The sequence below is a fragment of the Ixodes scapularis genome, unplaced genomic scaffold (genome assembly GCF_016920785.2).
Source record: "Ixodes scapularis isolate PalLabHiFi unplaced genomic scaffold, ASM1692078v2 ptg000105l_1___fragment_1__unscaffolded, whole genome shotgun sequence".
Classification (NCBI taxonomy): Eukaryota; Metazoa; Arthropoda; class Arachnida; order Ixodida; family Ixodidae; genus Ixodes; species Ixodes scapularis.
This window is the reverse complement of record NW_024609912.1, coordinates 75,535-96,970: the sequence shown is the minus strand read 5'-3', so window position 1 is coordinate 96,970 and position 21,436 is coordinate 75,535. Positions and strand designations below refer to the sequence as shown.

The window sequence follows — 21,436 nt, the reverse complement described above, 5'->3', positions numbered from 1 at the left end:
ACTCGATTGACAAACAAACAAACCATGGCTGCATCTGCATCCTGTTTGCCGTGGTTTCTGGGGTTCTTTGGCACCTGAAAAGTAGAGTACCTCTGTCAGGGGACTCCCAAGCACAATGCAGACAAGCAATATTTGCGTAGCTCACAGGGGACAAAAACTTGGGATGGAGGCTCATGGCGGGAGACTCCGCTTTCCGCTTGTGCGTGGCTGCCAGCGTTGCGACGTCTAAGCTGCGACTGAAACATGCATGCAATTACTTGACTGTGTACGAGCAACACAAACAACAAACAAACATCTGGCGAATAAGCAAATTCATGAGTGGCTCAAGAGGGCCACTGGGAAGCAGTTCGACCGACACTGCTGCCATTCATAAGATGCAAGCTCTACGTGGCAAGCAAGTGCAACTACACTGCCAAGGAGAAGGCAGTCAATACGGGACATTCAGGACACCAAAAGATTCGACGTTCTACGATGTTGCACAAACAGGTGGCCCCCTCAAAGTGAACTTGTTGCCAACAGGTGGCACATTTGGGGAGAAAATGCCATCCGTTGTAAGCTGCTCGCAGTTTACAACAGTCAAGGTCAAAGAGAATCACGCAGGAAAGGCGCTATAAAGAGAATCTCACAGGATGTGAATAGCCACACGGGCTGTCCTGCGTGGCTCTCCTCAACTTTGTCTATACTTCATTCCACCTTACGACAGACCGCAGCGGACGCTAGGAACCATCCCAGCCAATCCAATGCTGATTGAGTGCCACGTGACCTTCGAGAGGGGCACCCAGTTACGTGATATCTTCACTGCGCTGGATTGGCCGGGATGGCTCGTAGCGTCCACTATGGTCCATCGTAAGACGACACTAAGTACAGTCTATTTGACTCATTTTCAAGGTCTCGATAAATAGCTCCAGGTTCTCCTCGAGGGTCGGACGCTTAGAAAGGCCGTGCCAACCAGCGTTCAGAGGAGAGGGCGGAGAAGCCAGCCTTTGCCAGCAGGGTACTCACTCGCTCTGCTTGCACTGGTGAAAGGCGGCCCGCTTCTTCCGCCGCTCCTCCTCCTTTTCTTGCTCTTTCAGTGCTCGAAGTTTATCCGCCTCCAGCCTCCTTGCCTCTCTCTGCTGGCGAGCCGCATTTACCTGTGCCAGCTTCTTCTCGTGATCCCTGCAAAGCCGGAGGAGGAACATCACCCGGTGTACCTTCAGACGCCGAGACACTCAATATCTCCGAGGTTATTAGCCTTTTTAAAGGGGTAGTGCAACGATTTTAGTGATGAAAGAATTGGAAATTTGTATTTTTTGTATTGCTTATCCAAGCACAAGGGACCAAAAACGCCCCGAAACTTGTTCCGAAAAACTGCCATTACGGTGCATAATTGCAAAAAAGAAAACAAAATATTTGCCGATCTGCAGCCGCTTGTCGTGTTTAACAGAACCGATGTGTGACATACTCTGGGGATACGCGGAGGTGAGCAAAACCTGTCCCCCTCTGCTGCTACACTCGCCGTCAGCCCCGGGGCTAACCGTCTTTAATGTTGATCGCTCTCCGCGACCTTCGACGAAGGTAATGCTTTCAAAGTCGACAATTGTGGAGGAAGCAGCTGGACCTCTAAAGAGAGAATCCAAGGGGAAACCATGTGATCCCTTAGAGTATGCCAATCGAAAGGCGACGTGGAGAGTCGAGAGGGATTTTGACCTTCAATTTGTTTCATTTTTTAAAATAAAAACTAGTGCTCACAAGAAAATACTGTTTTCCACACTTTGTTCCATAGGCGACGCAGATTAATTTCCGCAGTTAATTGGCCAAAGTCTGAAAATCGTTGCACCGCCTCTTTAAGAGTTGCCCCTGTACATGAGTAGCGGCGGTTCCACATCAAAAAGTTCATACCTAAACGCAAAACCGTCCCAACCCCAAATAATGCTGCTCTCCGCTACATCTTCAGGGAACTATACAGTCGAACCCGGATATATTGAATACAAAGGGGATCGTAAAACAGTCTGATATATCTATCATTTGATATACAAAAATAAGCTAACTTAAGCTCCAGTTGAAATTTCCGTGCGTCTCTGCTAATACCGAAGGCCGTGACAAACGGGACCTTACCAAATAGAGCCTTTAAGAGCCGCTAAATACAATAGAGCTGAGCTGGTGAAGATCACAAACACCGCCGTGTTTACGCCTGGCCATGACTTCCACAGAGCGCCGACAACAAAACACACACACAAAAAAAAAAAAAAAAAAAAAAAAAATGAAAAAAGCGAGTTGCATAAAAAAACCAAAAAACTCTCGATCCATAGGATAGAGCAGGGGTGGCCAAGCTGCGGCTCGCGGCTCCCTCCCCTACCCTTCCCTCCCCCATTACCCCGCCTCCCTCCCAGTCACACGAGCACTTCTCCAAAAAGATAAATAGAACGAGTTTTAAATCGAAAGACAGATTGCGGTTTGGTAGTGTTGTGCTACTGCCACCCAACATACAGTTGGTGGACTGCTTATGATTCAGATAGACTGAAAGTAGTTAGAAGAATAAAACTTTATGTTTCATTTATTGCTCTGGACAAAAGTTTGACAAAAGTCGACCAGGGACGGGTACCGACGCTCTACGGGCAAGGACTAACAAGGCAGCGAGTCATGGGCTTTGGCAGCCCGAAAAATGAACAAACTGTTGCCTGAACCAAATCATCAAAGCGAAGCCCGTTAAGATTACGAGACAGTTCTTTTCGTGGCAAATTCAAGCGCCAGCCATGAATATCACATTTCTTCGTCGATTTGTCTGCTGCAAGGCTAGGACTACAGCGCCTTGGATGCCTCACCAGCAACAGATGCCATCTTGTTTTGAAAGCCACCAACGTCACGTCAGCGTCGTGTTGCGATTGGTTGCTGCTTCGCAATAGTGGTTGGGGCAAATGGGCTTCAAACCTGTTGGCAGAAACGCGCTCAACCGCTCAACCCCAACTGCGTGGCGATTGAGAATGCGCAGATCCGCTTCCAGTGTGAACGCGCCATTAAATCAAGAAGCAGACAACGCAGCAATTTTAGTTTGCTGGAGCTATGAATACCTATCAGGTTGCATTAGCCAATTAAAAAATAAAAAATTGCAGGGGCTTAGCTCGGCTATGCCAGGATATACGTAGTGTAAGCTTAAGTTCAGCTGGTTAATCTTAGCTTTCCTGGTTGTCTAGGATTAGCTTGATTATTATGCTTACTGCTGCTTCAATGACACACACACGGTATACTGTGCGCCATGTTGTTATGTATCAAGCAACTAAGCTGCCGCCCAGAACAATTGGACAGCGCGAGCCATGATCTGACACGTATGACGTCACTGCTCCTTGCGCATGCGCAGCACGGCTCTGCAGGAGCCACACGAAACTGCTCAACCTCTGCTAGTGTAGCTTACGCTACAAAACAATCCAGCAAATCAGGAAAGTTTTGGCAATCTGAGGAGTGTTGGTACGGAGGGTACTAGGGCTCCACCTGATCGAGCCACTCTATCAAGCCACCTCATGACACTTTGTTTCAGTCGAGTGCGATCATACTACCGGGAATAAAAATATTCTGCAATCTCCTTACATCTCCAGTTGCAGAACATGCGAGAACACTATATGCTGCAACCCACAGAAAGCAGTACTGTTTGACTGATAACTTTTACAGGCTCCCATTATTATATTTGCAGTTTTTTTTAGATGATATTGAAAGGGCTTCCACATTTCGTAACATCTCGGCTGGCCTAGCAGACAGATGGATGCGAAAAGTAATTCACAGTGAGCGCAAAAAAACTTCCTGTGGACACCTAAAAGTCTGTTTGAGGACAAGTTTTGGCCAGATTTTTCAACCGCAACAATTGACAAAAACCAAGCATAAAAAAAAAAAAAAAAAAGCAACCTATTAAAAATAACAAAACTAAGAGATCAACTTTCTTTTACACAGAATGCGTGACAGCACACAAACACTAACAGCACCAATTTCAGTAACGTGAAGCACGAGGCAATAGTCCAATCGTATACTCCTATCCAATCTGCAGATAGTGTGAAGCACCATGGCAGAGACGGCAGGGCCAGACCTTGCCAATCGTGAACAGCACTTTGGAAATGTGCCACCGCAAGACTGCAGCCCCACACAGAGAAGTGACTAGCATCAAGCTTGCCGCATGGAAACAAAGTCTTACCTCTTCATGGCTTCGGTCTTCATCTTCAGCAGGCCCTGCTTACGCTGCTGTTCAGAATCCGAGCTGTTGCTGGGAATCCTCTTGCGCGCCACATCCGGGCTCTTGCTGTGGAGCCGCTTGCGAGGCTGCTCGGGGTTCAGGCGAGAGGGCGGACCCTAGGAGAGGGAAATTAACGGTAAACCTGCTATCCTCTCGATTTTATGTGCATGCAATGCTTTGTTCTCACTGTTTGTAATACTTTACAGAATTGACAAATTGTAGTTCATACCTTTCCTGTAACACCCACAAACGAGTGTTCGAGGTATAAAAATAAATAGACAAATAAATAAATAGGTAAATAAATAAACAAACAAACACGAACGCAAACAACTTCAACAGAGACTTGCCCGGTTAGGGAAAGACAGACTAAGATTTGAAACTTGAACCGGACTGTAACGAAAACAAAACTCCCAACGCCGAAGCACGTATCGGCCAGTTACCTCCTCTGGAAAATTGGTCAGAGTGAGGGAGCTTGCTTTCGAGTGGTGGGGAGGTTGGCTCGTTGTCATGAAATAATATCCGGTTGGAAAGTTCACGACCTTACAGAGGCATACTGGTCCTAGTGTGGCTCAAATACACTCACGCGGACCGGCACAAATTCTGAAGCTTCTTGGTTACGGTGAAACTGCGAGGATAAAAGGGGACTCTTTTTTTCAGTTTTGACTTTGAAAAGCTAGACTACGTAATTGTGGGATCAAAACCACCTGTCCAACGACGGTCAAGCGCGGCTCATGGATTAGACAAGAACTGTGCGAGCACGACTCTGGCTCGTGACAATCAATGCCTTGGTGGACACTCGGGTAGTGCCTCGTGTCCAAACACTGCAGTGATGAGAATAGCCAAACTCTAGCAAAGCCTGGAGCTCAGCACGCATTTTCTACTTTGCCGATTCCAGCGCGTGGCTATGATTAAGTGTTGGCGGCATAGGGTAGGCATCGGGCTCCACGGCTGCTTGTTCTGGCTCCAAATTGAGGGGATGAACATGCTCATATTTCTCTATTTATTTGTTGACTGCCTTTGCTTAGAAAGAAAAACTGAGGCATGTTTATTCAGTTATTAGCATTAGGTTGTGATTCTGAGTAGTATTAATCGAAAGTAGAAAAAGTGAGACGTTGAGAAATCTCTGTAATGCAAATGTAGAGTGCAGCTCTTAAGAAGGAGGAGGAGAGGGTACGGAGGGGAGGGCATGCCCCCCTCTTCCTTCCATCCTCCTGCCGCTGAACTTGTTATGGGTGACGCGACACGAAGTCATGACGTCAGTTTCTCCGCTAAATATAGCGGGAAAGCGCCCCCTAATGCAACACGCGCTGTTACGCCGACGATGACGGCGCTCAACCCCGAAACGGGTGCCTAAGAGCTGCGTTCTAAATTTGTTTCATGGCCCCTTTAACATACCGTGGACAAACAATGCACACAGTTGTTTTCCTCCGACAACACTCATTTTGTCTCTGGCTGACAGCAAATCGGGGGCCTATCACCCGCACTCGGTTGACCGCAGCGTACATCTAGAGAACCCATATTCTAATAAACGCTGCTGGATCTGGATCAAAATTATGTGGGCGTCCGCCCCAACAATTTGGGGTTTTATGAATTGCAAAAATGAACTATGAATCGTCGAACGCTCATTTCCCACTAAAATGTAGCACTAGAAGTTCGAACCAGATGCCGAAGTTTCAGAACGAACCATTCTTTTGCACCTGGTACGGACCGCTACCACTATATTTAAGTGGAGATTGAGATTGAGTGTTAGGCAATGTAGACTTTATTTTTGCAAAAGAACAAAACACTGTAAAATTGTTTTTTTGCTTTCTTGGGACACATTGTAGCATTAATATAGACACTTTGCACACGAGCTATATTCCAGCCGCCATTACTGACCTTGTCTTGCCTTACCGAGATATCAAGCCACTGAAGCACGCTTTGAGGAGCCTCCACAAAGGCCATTGCTGGGGAGAAGGACACAGTCGGATTTAAAATGGCAAAAGCCTGTCCTGCTAGGGCAATGATGGAGGGAAGTGATCAAAATGTAAGGAAACAAAAACTGAAGGTCACTTATGGCGGCGCCCATGAACAGCTGCTGCAAAGCGTCTTTAGGTTACAGCCACCAAATGAACCTGGCATGGCACCTGTCTACTACTGGTAGCCAGATTGCAGTGTGGGAATAGTCTTCTCTGGCATTGGGTCTTTAGTGGCTCATCCCTGTATGCAACTTGGGCCCCAGAGCCTAAAGGCTTACTCACACGACGCATCTTTTCAACGTGCCACAGTTTAGCGAAACTGAGATACAGTAAAACCTCGTTATAACAAAGTTGAAGGAGCGGTCGTAGTTATTTCGTTATAACCATTAGTTTGTTATAGCCAATGTCCATTTCTCCATACTATTAGCAAGCAAGGGGAATTATGATTGCTTTGTTATATCCATTAGTTTGTTATATCCCATTTTGTTATAACGAGGTTTTACTGTATTGCAAAATCGGCCTGTTCACACGTAGAGTTTGACGCGTGAAACCTGTGACGTAGGGACTCACGAGAATTTCGCCAAACCTTGTCATCTGCACCGGGAATATCAAGAGTTTCGCATCAAAATGATATGAAGTATGCACAGTGTGAAGAGACAGTCTGCTTTATTAATACCACTCAATAAACTTCGTCATATTCGGCTCACCGGGTTTACTAGTCCTGCCAAACTTGGAAAAGACTTCGAATGTCAAAGAACCGGCGGATTATCTTGAAGCGTTTCAGATATTTTTGCACCATTAAAAGAAAGTTATCCACAGTCATCATGTTTATATGCGACACTTGCACTCATCGCGACTGTTGATGAATCAGCACCGCACCACCAACCCATACTACTAAAGTGTCATTCACTCATCACCCGTATGAACCGCTTTTTTGCTTCTTGCTCGCCAACATGTTTGCTTTTCTTTTTTGATTTGGATTCGATGCAGAATTGGCCAAAAATTTGACTCCTCAAAAAACTCGCTCCGCCTTAAAGGTCGAGAGGCCATTGGCAGCATTTGCGTTTCTCCTTCGGGTGATTGACAGGCATTGGTGAGGTTTCAGGAAAAAATTGCTCCAGAAGTGAAGAACACTTGCCACTTTTTTTTTGGAGGTGTGCCACCTTTTTGGTTGCGTTCACACGGGCAATCTGCTTCCCGAAACCTAGCTTCGTGCCAAAAGATTCCCCAACAAGATGCATAGAGTGAATAGACTTTAAGGCACGACACTCTTCGTGTGCAGCCCCACAAACATCCCGGATGATTGAGCATGGCTTCTCACCGTTCCAGGCTCGCTCGTAGAGGGCTTCACGAGCTGAATCGACGATATGCCAGGTTTGGGGACAGCCAGGACCTTGCTGGAGGTGGCCTTGCCCTGTTTAGTTGCAGGGAAGGAATGGAGACAGATTCTGCTTATCATACTCGAGCAAACAACTCCAAGAAACTAAATCCTTCGAGACTTTTCGTCTCCGACGATTTCAAAGGATAAGACTGACAAAAATCTGGGAAACAATTGCCAGGAAATGTTTTGTCTATTCGAATTCATCTGAAAAGCTTCAATTACGAAGGTTGAAACGTCCTCAGACAATTCACGTTAGTCTCGGCAAAAAGCTGGGTCGGCGGACCTGTCCCAAGGCTTCCTTTCAAACCGTCAGACAACTGACAAAAGGGGCAACTATCACCAATTGTTCGGGTGAATAGGTCAATGTTGTGGTATGTTTTGGCTATAAAAGAAGCTAATAGGCACATATCACCAGCCAGTTCGGATTAAGCTGCTGTAATGTGTTGGTGAAATTAGTCATCTCGAACGTGCATGACCTTTTCAACTGCTCTGCGCATGGGGATGGCATGAGACACTTCTAGCAATGTTGCCAGTTTCCTGTAAACTAGTCATGGCAGTGTTACGCACGTGTTGAACGCTCGACGAGATCGGTCTACTGAAGCATTGTTCAACCCGCAGTTCAGGTTCCAAACTTCCAAGTGCCTAACAAAATATGTGCAAAACTGGCAACTGCAACGCTTAAAACAGGAAAAAAGAAAGTTCACTCAGTTTTGTTTGGCAGGACAATCAAATTTATGCCACAATATTCAAAGCAGGTGAAAGAAAAAAAAAAAGATTAAGAGAATCAAATGCATGCCACAGGACATTGCACTCACTGCCTTAGCTCCGGGGTCGCCACGAGCCACCTTGGGCCTGCTCGGTGGCAGGGCAAACTTTTTGACCACCGGCGAATCTTGCCAATCGCTGTCGTCCTCACCTCCCGACGTTAACGTCGACGACAAATCTTCGGCAGCCTGCTTCTCATTCTCCTCCAGCTGCGACGCCGTGGAGCTCCGCATGACCCGTTTTTCGGCGGAGGAAGACTTCCTCTTCAAAGCCTTACGCGTAATGGTTGATGGAGTTGCGACTGGCGTGGGAACTGCGGTGGCCTTTGGTGTAGCCTTTGATGGTTTTCCGTTGGATGGAGTCAGGATTGGTTGCACATGCTTGACAAGCTTCTGCTCGAAGGCCCGAACCTTCTCTTGGACGCTGCACTTGGCATAGGGCGAGAACAACTGGCGCATCCTCGTTGGAGTGTGTTTAGCAGGCGAGCCGAGCTGCAGGGCTCGCATTGCCTTCGGCAACGCCCATGGCGGGGCCTTGGGACTGTCTGGCACCGTGTGCTGGGCGTTCCCTTGGGCGTTCTGAAGCTGCCGCGTTTGGGATCGCGTCATGAGGGGCTGCAAACGTGCGGGATTAGACACAATGTAGCAAGCGCAAAACTTGCCACCATACTTGAAAGTACTGACGATATGTTGGTTGTTGATGGATTCTTTGTAAGGTCAGAGACTGAAACATTCGGGGCCAGGCGTAGCTTTGCTCATTCCAAAGGTGGAGGGGTTCTATATCTTTTTGACCTCGAAGAACCCGTCCCAGTCTCGGCACTGATCCAATAAAGCGGTGCAGGATCTCAGAGACCTTGTAAACAGTCATGTGGCAATGGATGGCCGAGACCTGCTAAAGTAGTGCTCAATCTGGAAAACGCTTTGCTTGGAGGACGGGTGGTTAAAGACCGACGACCAGTTTACGCTTTTCATTTTCCCCCATCTTCCTCATCTCCCCCTTCCACCCTGCCCACCGTCGTCTGTTTCTTCCTCCCTTATGGTGAGGAGGATCTTCTGCCTTGCAGAATCTCGGGTCTGGTCGTCGGTCTTTAAGTAAATTTCACAGCATGGGAAACCCATAAGGGTACCTACCCTGGAGAATCACTGGATACACACTTTAAAAACTCATGCATTAAAGAACTGCTTTCCTGCAATGCCCGGCAAAAACGTCAGCCCTAAACATTTGCTTCTCCATCTCCATAAAGGATCTCTCGACAGCTAGGAGCGTTATTCTTAAGATTGTATTATACTCGCCAAAAGGGTATTTTTATCCAGGTGCAGTTCACTCAAAGTAGTCTCTAACAATACGAAAGACCTATTGGATGAGGCAGTTCTATGCGGCCATGGTGGATTTGCTCTGGTCAGGCTCCAATTGCATGGGGTGATGGCATAAACAAACCTTTGTTTTCTTCCTTCTCCTAAAAGAGAGTGCCTCCGGCTAAAGCATGCCCAGCACAGCTGCATAAACTGCCTCAGCAAAGGGGTATTATGAAAGACTGTACCGACATAGATATGCAAGGACGTTAGCTCCCGAGCCCGTTTATTCAATCTGAATGTGAATCGCATGGTGCTACTCCGGCCAAGCTAGTCTGGCAAGTTTTTTCCACCAAGCGAGCACAGTTCAACACTAACTTACAGCAGGTTTTGGCTGAAGAGAGGGTATGAAAACATTCACTTGCAAACTTGAGTAGACCAGTTTTCTCCAAATGTTGTCACATTGAATTTCGACTGGACAGTGCAAAGAACAAAAAACAGTAAACTGCCCTACTTGCAAATTGGAAGGTGCTAGAATAAAAAAAAAATTTGCCCAAGATTTGAAACTGTTACAAAAGATATAAACAATGCTTTAGTAAAAAAAGGGACAAAATTAATCCCAGGTGTGTAAACAATCAATACAAAAAATTTAAAACCAACATGAGTTGTTCCTTCCTTCCAAATAACTAAAAAGTTATTTGGAAGGAGCAATTGGCTCCAAGCTTTGAGTGCCCAAGAAGAAGCCATTGGGCACGTACCGTCCCTTGCAACCGAGAAGATGTCTGCGCCACCGGGGTTGCCGCCTGTACAGGTGTGATGGTCTCGACCGCTGCGGTCTCCGTCTGGTCCGAGGCTCCGCCGCGAGGGTCCACGTTTTCCTGACCCATGTCCGTGTCCGACGAAGGGGGCGACACCGGTTCCACCTTCACCTTTCGCGGTTCACTGCTCTTCTTGGTCAAACTCGCGCTAGCTCGCACTGTGCGCCGCAACGACGAACGCCTGGAACAACGCACAGGACTCATTACGCAAAAATACAGCAAGAGTTCCTGCATTGTCCACTGGCGCAGTCTGGTAGCTCACAGCAGTGTTCTCTTCTAGTGTTACATTTGCAGTATGGATGCAATGATCAATTCTAGCTTATGTGCAACATAAAAACAAAAATGCTGCCTTTCGAGTCCATTTTTTTGTTGCGTTTACACAAAGCTTGCTTTTATAGCATGTTCTACAATCACATTCCAATGAGCCTCACATGTTTTCCATTACACCGAATATAGACAGCACCCTCTGCTGTGGTTTGCACTGTCGTATCTAGGAAGATAACAGCGACGCAGCCGTAATCATACACTGAACAGGGTGGCAAAAAGACTTCGGAGGCGAGGTTGGTAAACTTACACCGAGCAGTGGCGACAGTCTCTGGAAGAGCTGCCTTATTTTCTGCAGCGTAGTTGCTTTTATCATTAAGCGATACGCATTTCGGTATCCGCTCGCAAAGTTTGTGTCCAGGAGAAGCACTATTCATCACACCAGTCGTAGGCACGCATATTTTGTACTTCAACGGAGTTGATGTCTCACCATCGAGAAGAACAAATTTGACGGTGCGAAATGCATGCTGCAGAAGGTACGGGCACAGGAGCATGGCACAAAGCAATGGCAGCTGGTATGACGCCACGCCGTCACGTGCAAAACATGTACTCAGGGTGTCTAGCCAATTATTATTTTATAATTCCCTCACTTTTCCAGGTCTTCCCTAACAATTTCAGGTGGAATTCCCTGACCACCTAGAGCCAATTAAATATGCAAGACCATTACAACACAAGGCATTGAGCATTGTGAGGATAATTTTGCAGGGGCTTAATCCAACTTGCATATTCCGAAAAATTCGGGTTTGTCCAGCCCGGATTAAAGGAGCACTTTCTTGCCGCCGACATAGTCAGTGAAAAGGCTGCTTCCGGAAATTTGACGTTCAACCGCACAACACACGTCAATAACCGAATGGCACCATGGCCGCCAGGTGCACACTTTCGAATACTTTCGGCTTAAGGCTTGGATTAGATTGGGGTCTGCGGCTTTTCCATTTGTTACTAAATCTTGTAGCGCTAACTGGATCTAGCCTAGTGTTGCGCCCTCAATCCAATCCAAGGCTTGGACTGGATTTGTCGGCTGTTCCGTTTGCGTCAAGTAGCACATTCTACATCGGGTAAGCAGAGCTCGCGCTTCGCTCTAAGCAGAACTTTTTGCCCATTTTTTCTGCCCCCAAGTCCTGAAGTCTTAGCTCAAGGCACTTGATGGCATTTCCGGCTTATTTTCCCTGACTGGGCTGGCTTTTTGACAATATCCCTGGCAATTCCCCGATTTTTTCCAGTAGTTAAAATTTCCCTGACAATTCCTGGTTTTCCTGGTCGCTAGACACCCGGTGTACTGCGCTAGGTTGTAATCATTTGCTGTTTCGTGTGGGGGAAAAAGAAAAAAAAAAAAAGGAAAATGCCAGAAGCTTATTATGAAGATGCAATAAAATGAAGGGTGAAGGTAGGATAAAAACCACACACGGAAGAACACACACACGCGGAGAAATTGCGCAAGAGTAACAAAATAGTGTCACCTGGCTGGGCCTGACGATCGCTTCTCCTGCTTCACTTTGGGCTTCAACTTCTTTTTTGATTTTGGAGCCCCGGCTTTAACGTTCCTAAGAAGGCACACCAAAAAATAACAGAAGGGCATCAGTTGCCAGCAGTCGGTCTCATCGTGAAGCCGAGTCACTCGGTAAAACGACCGCTGCGAATGCCGACAATCTCCAAGGGGTCGCCCCTATTTCGACCCCTGCCATCTTCCACCTTTGTACTCATCACTCAACAGACAGCTTCCAAAATTCAAACCACTCTAGTGGCTCAAACAGCAATCCAAACTATGCCGTGCCAACTTTTGGCGGTGGCAGAAATGCTATTTAAATGGAAACGTTCATCGTCGTCGGCGACAGGTGGCATTTTCTTCGCCGCTTACATTGTTTCAGTTTCGATGGCGACAATAAATAGCTGCTTTGTAAGAGGAGTACAACCCCAACCCGTCATGCTCTACATTCAGCCGGCACTTCCAGTGCACGAACCCTAGGAATACCTGGAGTCACTAAATAACTTGCGCTTAGAGTAGCGGCACTCCGTTTCCCCATTGCACCTTGTAGGCACTGCCATTTTGATGCCTTGTACAGAGCAGGCAGAATCAGCGAAGGCTACGACACAAAGGCACCACTTTGCGAGCTGCAGATACGGTGGCGGGAAGCTCGGGCGACATTACTTTGCTCCGTAGCAGACCGCTTCACCTTTCTAGAGGACGGAAGAGCGTTCCGAGATTTCGGATAACTGACAACAGCAACCCCAGGCACCAAATGGCCAGAGTGTCACTACCCTGAAGCTTGTCTTAGTGGCTCTAGGGTCATCCACTTGAGCGGGTCTCCGCACTTTTGCTTGCTGTCTGTCAGCCACCATAAGGCTGCCGCAAGTATGGCACAGATCGCGACGAACAAAGTGGTCAGTAATGGCATGTGAATGGGCTATACGCGAAATTCCTGTAGGCTATTATCATTGTGCCATTTGGAGCCACCACAATGGAGGGTTTTCGCTGTCTTCCGTCTGCGAAGAGGTGCGTCTGAATTCGACTTGGTTTTCACGATATTAGGACAAAGCAATTCTGCATTCCACGGGTTGCTGTTTGGCTTTGGTGCAACGAAGAAAAGAAAGCCGGTGGTGAGATTGCAGAAAAGGATTTGTCAGCATCAAGGTCGCATGACTCGTCAAGGAACTGGACAATCCAGGTAAGTGAACAGTCTTCATCAAAGATGCTGCGCGAAGGGTTCAAACTGGACTGGCAGTGTGCGATTATAGTTTATATCTATGACTCCCACATTACCAGTACCAATGTCTCACGGGCGAAACTATCGGTACAGAAACCCCCCCCAATGTGGGGGAAACCTGACAGCTGAGCAAGACTACACCATAGACCCATAGCTCTCAAGTTTTGAACAGTGCCCTGGCGAGCAGCATCATATATTTTTAGGTCGCGTTTCCGCTGTGCGTAGCGTTTTATCTTTTCAAACGCTCTGTCAGTGTGCATGAACCGTAAGCAGACGCTGAAAAACGACGTTCGCAGACGCCCGTTTACGCTCGTGGAAGGTGCATCATGGGACGCTGGGACGCCACCTCACGTCAGCATTAAATGGTCACGTTTCGGGGACGCTAGCGGAGGCGCCTCTGTTGTAATCGCGCCTCGTGAACGCTACAGCACCCCCTGGCCGAGAGCAACAGGGCTATATGGCGCTTTCTGCACATGGGCCCAGGCGGCACGAGCCACCGCCCAATCAAAACGATTTATCCATATCCATCCATCCAGTCTAAAGGACAAGCATGGTTAAATTTAAATTCGACGTCCACACTGCACAATCCGGGCAGAAACGCTAGCCCCCAACCAGCCGTGAAACCGACACTCACCTTGCTGCCTGCTCCTCAATGTCACGCAGGAGAGCACTCAGCTCCGCTTCGATGCACTGGTAAGAATTCGCCATGGACCGGTAGTAGACGTCCAACTGGTCATCGACCTTGTGGAGTCTCTCCATGATTTGAAGCCTGGCAGCCCTAGATTACAAATAAAAAAAGATATCTATCACCAGTTCAAGGCTCTCCAAGTAACTGCGTCCATCCATCAAAACTGCGGTGCGACAGTATTTGGTCACCTGTCCCTCTCTTCACACTGTTTAAGAGGAGGGCATTCAAAATCTATTCTACAAAATTCCCTCTGCAGTACCAAAGCAGTTTAAGAAGTGTAAGTGTCCTAGATCATTTAATACCTCAAATAACTTCCGATTCTCGCTGGTCGCTCAATAGGCAAGCACCGGAACCTGGAATTATGAGCCGACAGTGCTGAAGATTAATGAACAGGCACACTGCAGGCTGTACAACCAATCCTCTTCCCAGGACATTTTCTTTTCTGGATTCTGTCTCTTCATAAAGGGACTTGTTCACAGGAAGATATGGCTGGTTTAGTGGCATTTTTATAAAGTATGTTGTTGGGCGCTTCCTTCTTTTCTCCTTCATTGCAGAGTATGTAATGCATCTACATAAAAACAACAAACAAATGTGTGTGTGGTTCACATTTTAGTTACTGACAGGATCAGACCGGCAGAGAGGCCCACACAGTTGTCCTGTCTCCAGGGGAAGCCTTCTACCTTCAGCAAGACTTCAATGTCTCATCAGCCTCAAGCATGTTCACGTAGCCAGAGCATGGCAGTAGGCGATGAGCGTATGCTAGAGTCCAGGCATCTGAGAGCACGCCCTGCACTTTTCGTTCTACCAGTGACTATAGAAGCCATCGAAATATTTTGAAAGTAGGGGGTTTTGGGTCAAACTATCTCTCCTGCTCTACCACAAATCAAGGTCCTTTGCGACATGGGATCAGTGGTCCTTTCAGGCGTCCCACGCTCACTCACCCAATCAGTTTTTTCTGAAGTTGTTGCCTCACGAAACGCGTTACCGAAAGTGTTGGTCGCCACTCCAAAATCCGAAGGCATTGCCTTTTTGACTGCCTTTGTGTTTTGTTTGAAAGCTTTGTTTGTCCTTCCCCAGCGTGCATGGCATTCTAAGTCCCACCATCACCGGGGAAAAAAGAACTCCCCGTGTTTTTTCAGCGGGTTCCTAAAGTGGCTTTGGAACCAAATTGAGAACAAACTGCAGAAAAAAGAGTGTCCTGGCTACATGCCTGGCCCATGGGCCAGGCATGTAGCCAGGATTTGTTCTTGGGGTGGGGGGGGGGGGGGAATTATTTTTAGCACTGAAGGAGCTCTTTTCCAGTCCCAATGTAAAATATATGCTGTGTATTCAGTCATTTTTAGGTCCAGTTCTGATCATTGAAGCGCGTCTATAAAATCACGCACCCCAGTGATACACGCACCATCCGAAAAGGGTGACCCAAATGGCAAAAGCTCTCCGCGTCGTGCGAATGGCTCAAAAGTGCCGGGAGAAATGCAAAAAGGCCAAAACACATGCCCGAAGGCCTGTAAACACCCAAACTAAGATAAAACGAAGAAAGAAAGGAGTGCCCACAAGGGCCCTTAATGACAATAAATAAACTAAATGAACTAGAATTAAAAAAAGAAAAACAAGAAAAAACAACATATAATGATATTTACTTGCGACGAAGAGGATGATGCTTCCTTGCAAAAACTTCACTTCATCACGGACAACAAAAGGGGATCGAGATTAGTGCAGCGCCCAGTTTAGAAAAATACGGGAGAGCGAGATGACAGGCTTCAAGGTTGGTTGAAGATCGAGTGAGTAGGCAGGCAAGCTGGTTTAGAGATTGCTAAACACATTAGTGAGTGCAACGATTGTACGGCACTTTGGCCACAAACTGGCATTGTGCACAGAGAGTGCAACAACACTAAGAGGCTTATAGACCCTTTCAGGCAACACTTCATGGGCGCCGCCATCTTGGCGTCACGTGACCCTGCCGCCATAGCCGCCCTTCAGTTTCTCGCCGTTCCTCCGCGTTGTGTGCTGCACCGGCCCCTACCGGAGCTTTGTTTTCGCGTTCTTTTACGTTCCGCGTTGAAATCGTGTGTTTTCTTTAGGTCTTTTCGATATTTCGGGCTCTCATTTAATCATTTGATATCTATATTTCAACATATCTCTCGTATTTTCTTATTTATGAAATGGAATCGGACAGTGAACGGATCGACGATACACGATTATGGCTTCAGAGACCATGTAAGTTCATCCCATTCTAACGTTTTTCTCGCTAATAAAGGCAGTCAACACCGTTGCGACATATTCAAATTTCAACTGACGCAGTAAGGCTATCCAGTTGTGCTTCTCGCTGCATGTGCGCGCTTGTTTCCGTAAAGCCGACCCGCATGTAAGCGATTTAGCGTGCGACGAGACGAGCGACGGCGACAACGACGAGAGTCAGCGACGAAGATTTCTCACTGTCGCCTGTTGCATCGCTCGGTTTTTTGGGTTTTTAGAAAACGTCGCTCACCGTCTTGGTCGCTTGCTCCCGTCGCTTCCATGCGGTTTGCCTCGTCGCGCGACTGCCCGAGCGACAGCGAGGGGGTCACCGTCGCTTGTCTCGTTGCTCGCCGAATCGCTTGCACGCGGTTTATACTTATTATCGAGGCGCCAATGGTTCATTGCTGTGTGCATGGAGATTAATTGAGTATAAACCGCATGTAGGCAATTTGGCGAGCGACCAGATAAGCGACAGCGACCCGCTTTTCTGTCGCTCAATCAGTCGCGCGACGAGGCAAACCGCATGGAAGTGACGGAGCAAGCGACCAAGACGGTGAGCGACGTTTTCTAAAAACCCCCCCAAAAAACGAGCGATGCAACAGGCGACAGTATTTGTAAATAAAAAAAAATAAAAAAAATCTCCGTCGCTCGTTTTGTCGCACGCTAAATCGCTGACATGCGGGTCGGCTTTACGGAAACGAGCGCGCACATGCAGCGAGAAGCACGACTGCGATAGCCTTATGCGTCAGTTGCAATTAGCATATGTCGCAATAGTGTTGACTGCCCTTTATTAGCGACAAAAACGTAAGAATGGGATGAACTTACATGGTCATTGACGCCTCGTAAGTATCGTCGACCCATTCGCTGTCCGATTCCATTCCATAAAAAAGAAAATACAAGAGCTATGTCGAAATATAAATATCAAATGATTAAATGAAAGTTCTAAATAGCGAAAAGACCCAAAGAAAGTGCAAGATTTCAACGCGGAACGTAAATGAACACGAAAACGAAGCCCCGGTAGTGGCCTGTGCAGCACACAACGCGGAGCAACGGCGAGGAACTGAAGGTCGGCTATGGCGGCCCGGGAAGCGCGCGAAGGGCGCGGCGACTGGTGGCAGCTCGAGTAACTGACTCGCTGACAGCGTGGCCTCCGCGATCTGCTGCCGGCGGCGCGCGCCGCCGGCAGCAGATCGCGGAGGCCACGCTGACAGCGTCTATAAAAGAGACAGTTCGTATCAAATCCTTCGGTAACTGTATCAGCCATGCTTTATTGCAACTCGGAAGTAGTTCCAAGAAGTTTCTTAAAATGTAATGTCTTTGTCAACTTTTTTTTTTTTTGTAAGTTAACGTGCAATGTGTAATTTTGCGGGCAGAGGTTCAGTGGAGGACATATCGGTTCTCGTTTAGATAAAGCAGAGCCCTTTCAGTCTCCGGCTGCAAGGAAGTGGGTCGCTGTGTCTGTTTTGTTCAAGGTCCCAAGTTTTCAGTTTGGGATTGATGTCACCGTTTACGGTTGAGGTGAAGACCAGTGTCGGTAGGATTGTATAACAAAGATTGACTTTGTGACGTCGGTGGTCGGTGATTAGGTTATGAATATATGAGGCTTTGAGGAAATAAACGCAGTAGCTGAGTTTGAGACGATCTTTTCACCTGTCTTTCTTTTTCGACCAAGTTTCCCAGCTTTTACGAGTCTCGAGTATTCTACATCATGATTGATGTTACACATTTTTGAAAAACCGGAGACGACAGACGAAAAAAGGGACAACACACAAAAAGCCTCAAATGTTAAGTTAGGAAACAAAAAATGCCAGCTTACATCGTAACGTCCGGACCGGCGGGACAACCGTTGTGGGGGCTCAGAAAAGGCGTTCGTGCAAACCACGACGTGCAAACTAGAGCCAGTGTTGCCAGGTCTACTGATTTATCAGTAGATCTACTGATTTCGTTCCGGGTCTACTGATTCACTGAAAAACAGGAAAATCTACTGACTTTTTTTAGTAAACATATTAAAAATTTATTATATGGCTCCTTCAGTTCCCAGTGTCGCCTATCAAAGGAAACTCATAATGTCCCAGAATTAAAAACGAAGCACTGGCTAGATGGCCCAGAAGCCCGTCCTATTCGAGTGACGTAGCCGTATATTCATCTATCTATTCATCCAGAGCAGGTTCGGCAGGTTCGACGGTGACATCCGGGCGAGAGCCATATATGGAGAGAGTTTGGCTAGTCTATGATCTCGCCGTAACGCCCCTCTCCCGAGTGAGCCAATCAGCCCGCGGCGCAGAGCGAGAGGTGTTTGCGCATGCGCCTGAACTCTCGGCTGCTCCGATACAATCTACTAAAATAGCTCCGACTTGAGCGGAGAGAGCCGCAATTTTCATTAATTCGTACGGCGGAATGCATGGGATCGACATCCGAATTTCAGTTACTTTCTTTTATTTGGCAGGCTGTGGCAAGAAAATGATATAATTCTATTCCTCGGTGGCTTAAAAAGCTAACGAATGAAGTTTCTCCACGTTTGAACGCAAACTTTGGGTCAGGCGAAAAAGAAATAAGCCCGTAGCAGACGACGCGTAGCCTCAACAGTGCTCCGGACCAACAGCGTTGCTTCAAAAACCTTCCACAGCCCAGTAAGGAAAGATGGCAGCATGCAGAGGACTTTCATTGGACATGTTCGCGCGCACTTGCCGGAGCGTCTTGTTTCGGTTTCGTTTCAATAATAGCGACAGGTGAACGTCGCACTGTCGCCTTCATCTGTGATCCCAAAAGTGCGCTCAGTCTCGATTTCAAAGAATAATCCTCGAAATAGTCAATAATGACTAAAACAAAAACATTTATGGTGCCATTTTAATTTCTCCTTCATATAAAGTTACTGGAGAACTGGTCTTGTTTTTGTCTTTCATTTTTATTTGTGTTTATTACCATGTTATTTGTTACTCTATACTATTAATTCGAAGTGTGTATTAATGGAGATAGCAAAACATGGCAAAACACATATTTCGTGGAATCTACTGATTTTTGTGCAAATCTACCAACGAGGTAGAGGGGCTTAGAGCGATAAACCGGGGTTCCGGTCTGCACTCGAAAGTGACCCCCATAAGGAGGCTGCCATTGTACGCAAATTTGACCACACGTCACATGACCAAACCAAATACGTGACGTCACAGGAAAGATGGCAGCGCCCATGAAGCGGCTGGCCCCAGCTGGGCCGGAGCTTGTCGGATGCTTTGTTGGTTGTCGTTCGTCTCGGCGAGTTGATTTCAGACGCGGAAGCCGTCATATGAGGCCGGTCGAAAGCGAGTTCAGAGTTCAGCGTGGTGTTTGACGTAGGTATAACGTGAAAATACGGAGAAACGGTGTGCATTTCGCTGGTGACCGACCGGGATATTGCCACGGAAGAGACAATCTGACCTACGTTGCTCGGACCTCGGATTGATTCGGATACCGCTAGGATAAAATTTAAGGCGACGTTTCTGTGCTCTCGTTGACCATCGGAATCTTCGAGGTTTGCAGTGAAGCGTGTGCAATATATTTGGATGCACAGTTTAGCGACGGAAATTGCGTGAGTCGTGCTTGGCGTTGTGCAATCGCGGTGCAGCTTCGATCAAATGACCGAGGGCTCACTTCGGTTGTGCGGCGCACCGGAAGGCTGCCTTGAAGCTGGTAGTTCCCGTGCCCTGCTGAATGATGCTGTGCTGCTTCCGAAATTGTTCCGGCGTAGACGTGCACTTTCACGGAGCACAGGTGTTGCAGTTGGTATTGATCCCGCTGGTCTATCGCACGTTTCGTCAACACAAACGTTTCATCCACACTCGTTACGCGAATTGCAAGCTGTCCGGACATTTCACCGAGCGTGTTACGTACCCAGCTCACGCCGCTTTGTGGCAACAGTCTGCAGTGGCTCATTACCAGAAAAGTAGTCCCACATCCATTTCAGTTCAGTTCGTCCACGGCAGTCGCCACACCCCGAAGGAGAGGATTTATTCGGACAGAATGCCACTATAGCAATGCAGCTTCTTCAGTGGTCAGGATTGATTCTCTTTTGCTAGTTTTGTTATACTTTCACGGATCCTTGTTCCAGTCCAATCTTCTATCAATATTCACTATTCTGGGACATTGCAGGTCATGCTCAGCTGTAATCGTATGTTCAGGTGGAGGTGCTGGGCACTTTACCCGTAGCCCTTCACTCTGTGTGAACCCGGCGGCTCTTCAGCCGAGTTACCCGATAATGGGACACGGCTGGCGGACTATCCTGCGTCTTATACCCCTGTCGAGCCGTAGGCAAAGTCCTGACCCGAGCCTGGCAGAACAACCGCAAGACGACCGAGTGCCACAAGGAGTAACCTCGGAAATACACCACGAAGCACCTGAAATCCGAGCCAGTTGCTGCTACCAGGAAAAACCACCGGAATTCGGTCTCCTGTCAGAAAATCCGAAGCTGACTAAGCCAACAATGACAAACCTGTAGCAGCAAACCATGTCCCCTCCCACCATTGTTTCCATGCCCGTCGCAAATCACACTCGACGCTTTTTCACGCAAGCTGTATGAAGACGTCAAAGACTGGATTGAACAATATGACAGTGTCGCCCGCCACATTGGGTGGACAGACAACCAGCTCCTGCAGAACCTATACTTCTCGTGGAAGCAACTGCCGGCGCTGGTCTGAGAACCATGGATCCTCCTTAACGTCATGGGAAGTTTGCAAGATCAAGCTGAAGCGCGCATCCGTCAGCTAACATCAACGAAAGAGAGCCGCATTCTTGATTCTGTCCAGGACACTGCCCCAATGAGAGCGCCACCGCACTCGTCGAGGATGTTTTGCGCTTGATCGAGCGCCCACGCCCACGCCGACCTTGATGCTACAGAAGACAAGAACCTAAGAATCGTATACGCCTCACGTGAGGGACAACGCCTTCGGCAGCCTTGTCCGCAACCCCCCAACAACAGTCGAAGTGTTCATATCACCGAGGCTTCCGACATGGAATGTGCACTGCATGCCCGATCCTGCCACTATGAACAACTTCCCGGCGTCTCGACACTCGAGTTGTCCAGCTACTACTTCGACGCCAGC

General features: G+C 47.7%; 1 protein-coding gene across 1 annotated transcript in view; it reads right to left on the bottom strand.

The window, feature by feature from the left end:
* Nucleotides 1-21,436, bottom strand: part of LOC115330727 (inner centromere protein A) — a 35,261-nt gene that overhangs the window by 6,545 nt on the left and 7,280 nt on the right. The window contains exons 3-12 of the mRNA XM_029992721.2: nt 18,181-18,243; nt 14,073-14,216; nt 12,194-12,277; nt 10,353-10,593; nt 8,353-8,916; nt 7,478-7,570; nt 4,160-4,314; nt 1,003-1,158; nt 146-236; nt 24-74 (exon numbers count right to left, since the gene is read on the bottom strand). Coding sequence (XP_029848581.2) covers nt 24-74; nt 146-236; nt 1,003-1,158; nt 4,160-4,314; nt 7,478-7,570; nt 8,353-8,916; nt 10,353-10,593; nt 12,194-12,277; nt 14,073-14,216; nt 18,181-18,182 — 1,581 coding nt within the window. The 5' untranslated portion in view covers nt 18,183-18,243. The remainder of the gene's footprint in view (nt 1-23; nt 75-145; nt 237-1,002; nt 1,159-4,159; nt 4,315-7,477; nt 7,571-8,352; nt 8,917-10,352; nt 10,594-12,193; nt 12,278-14,072; nt 14,217-18,180; nt 18,244-21,436) is intronic.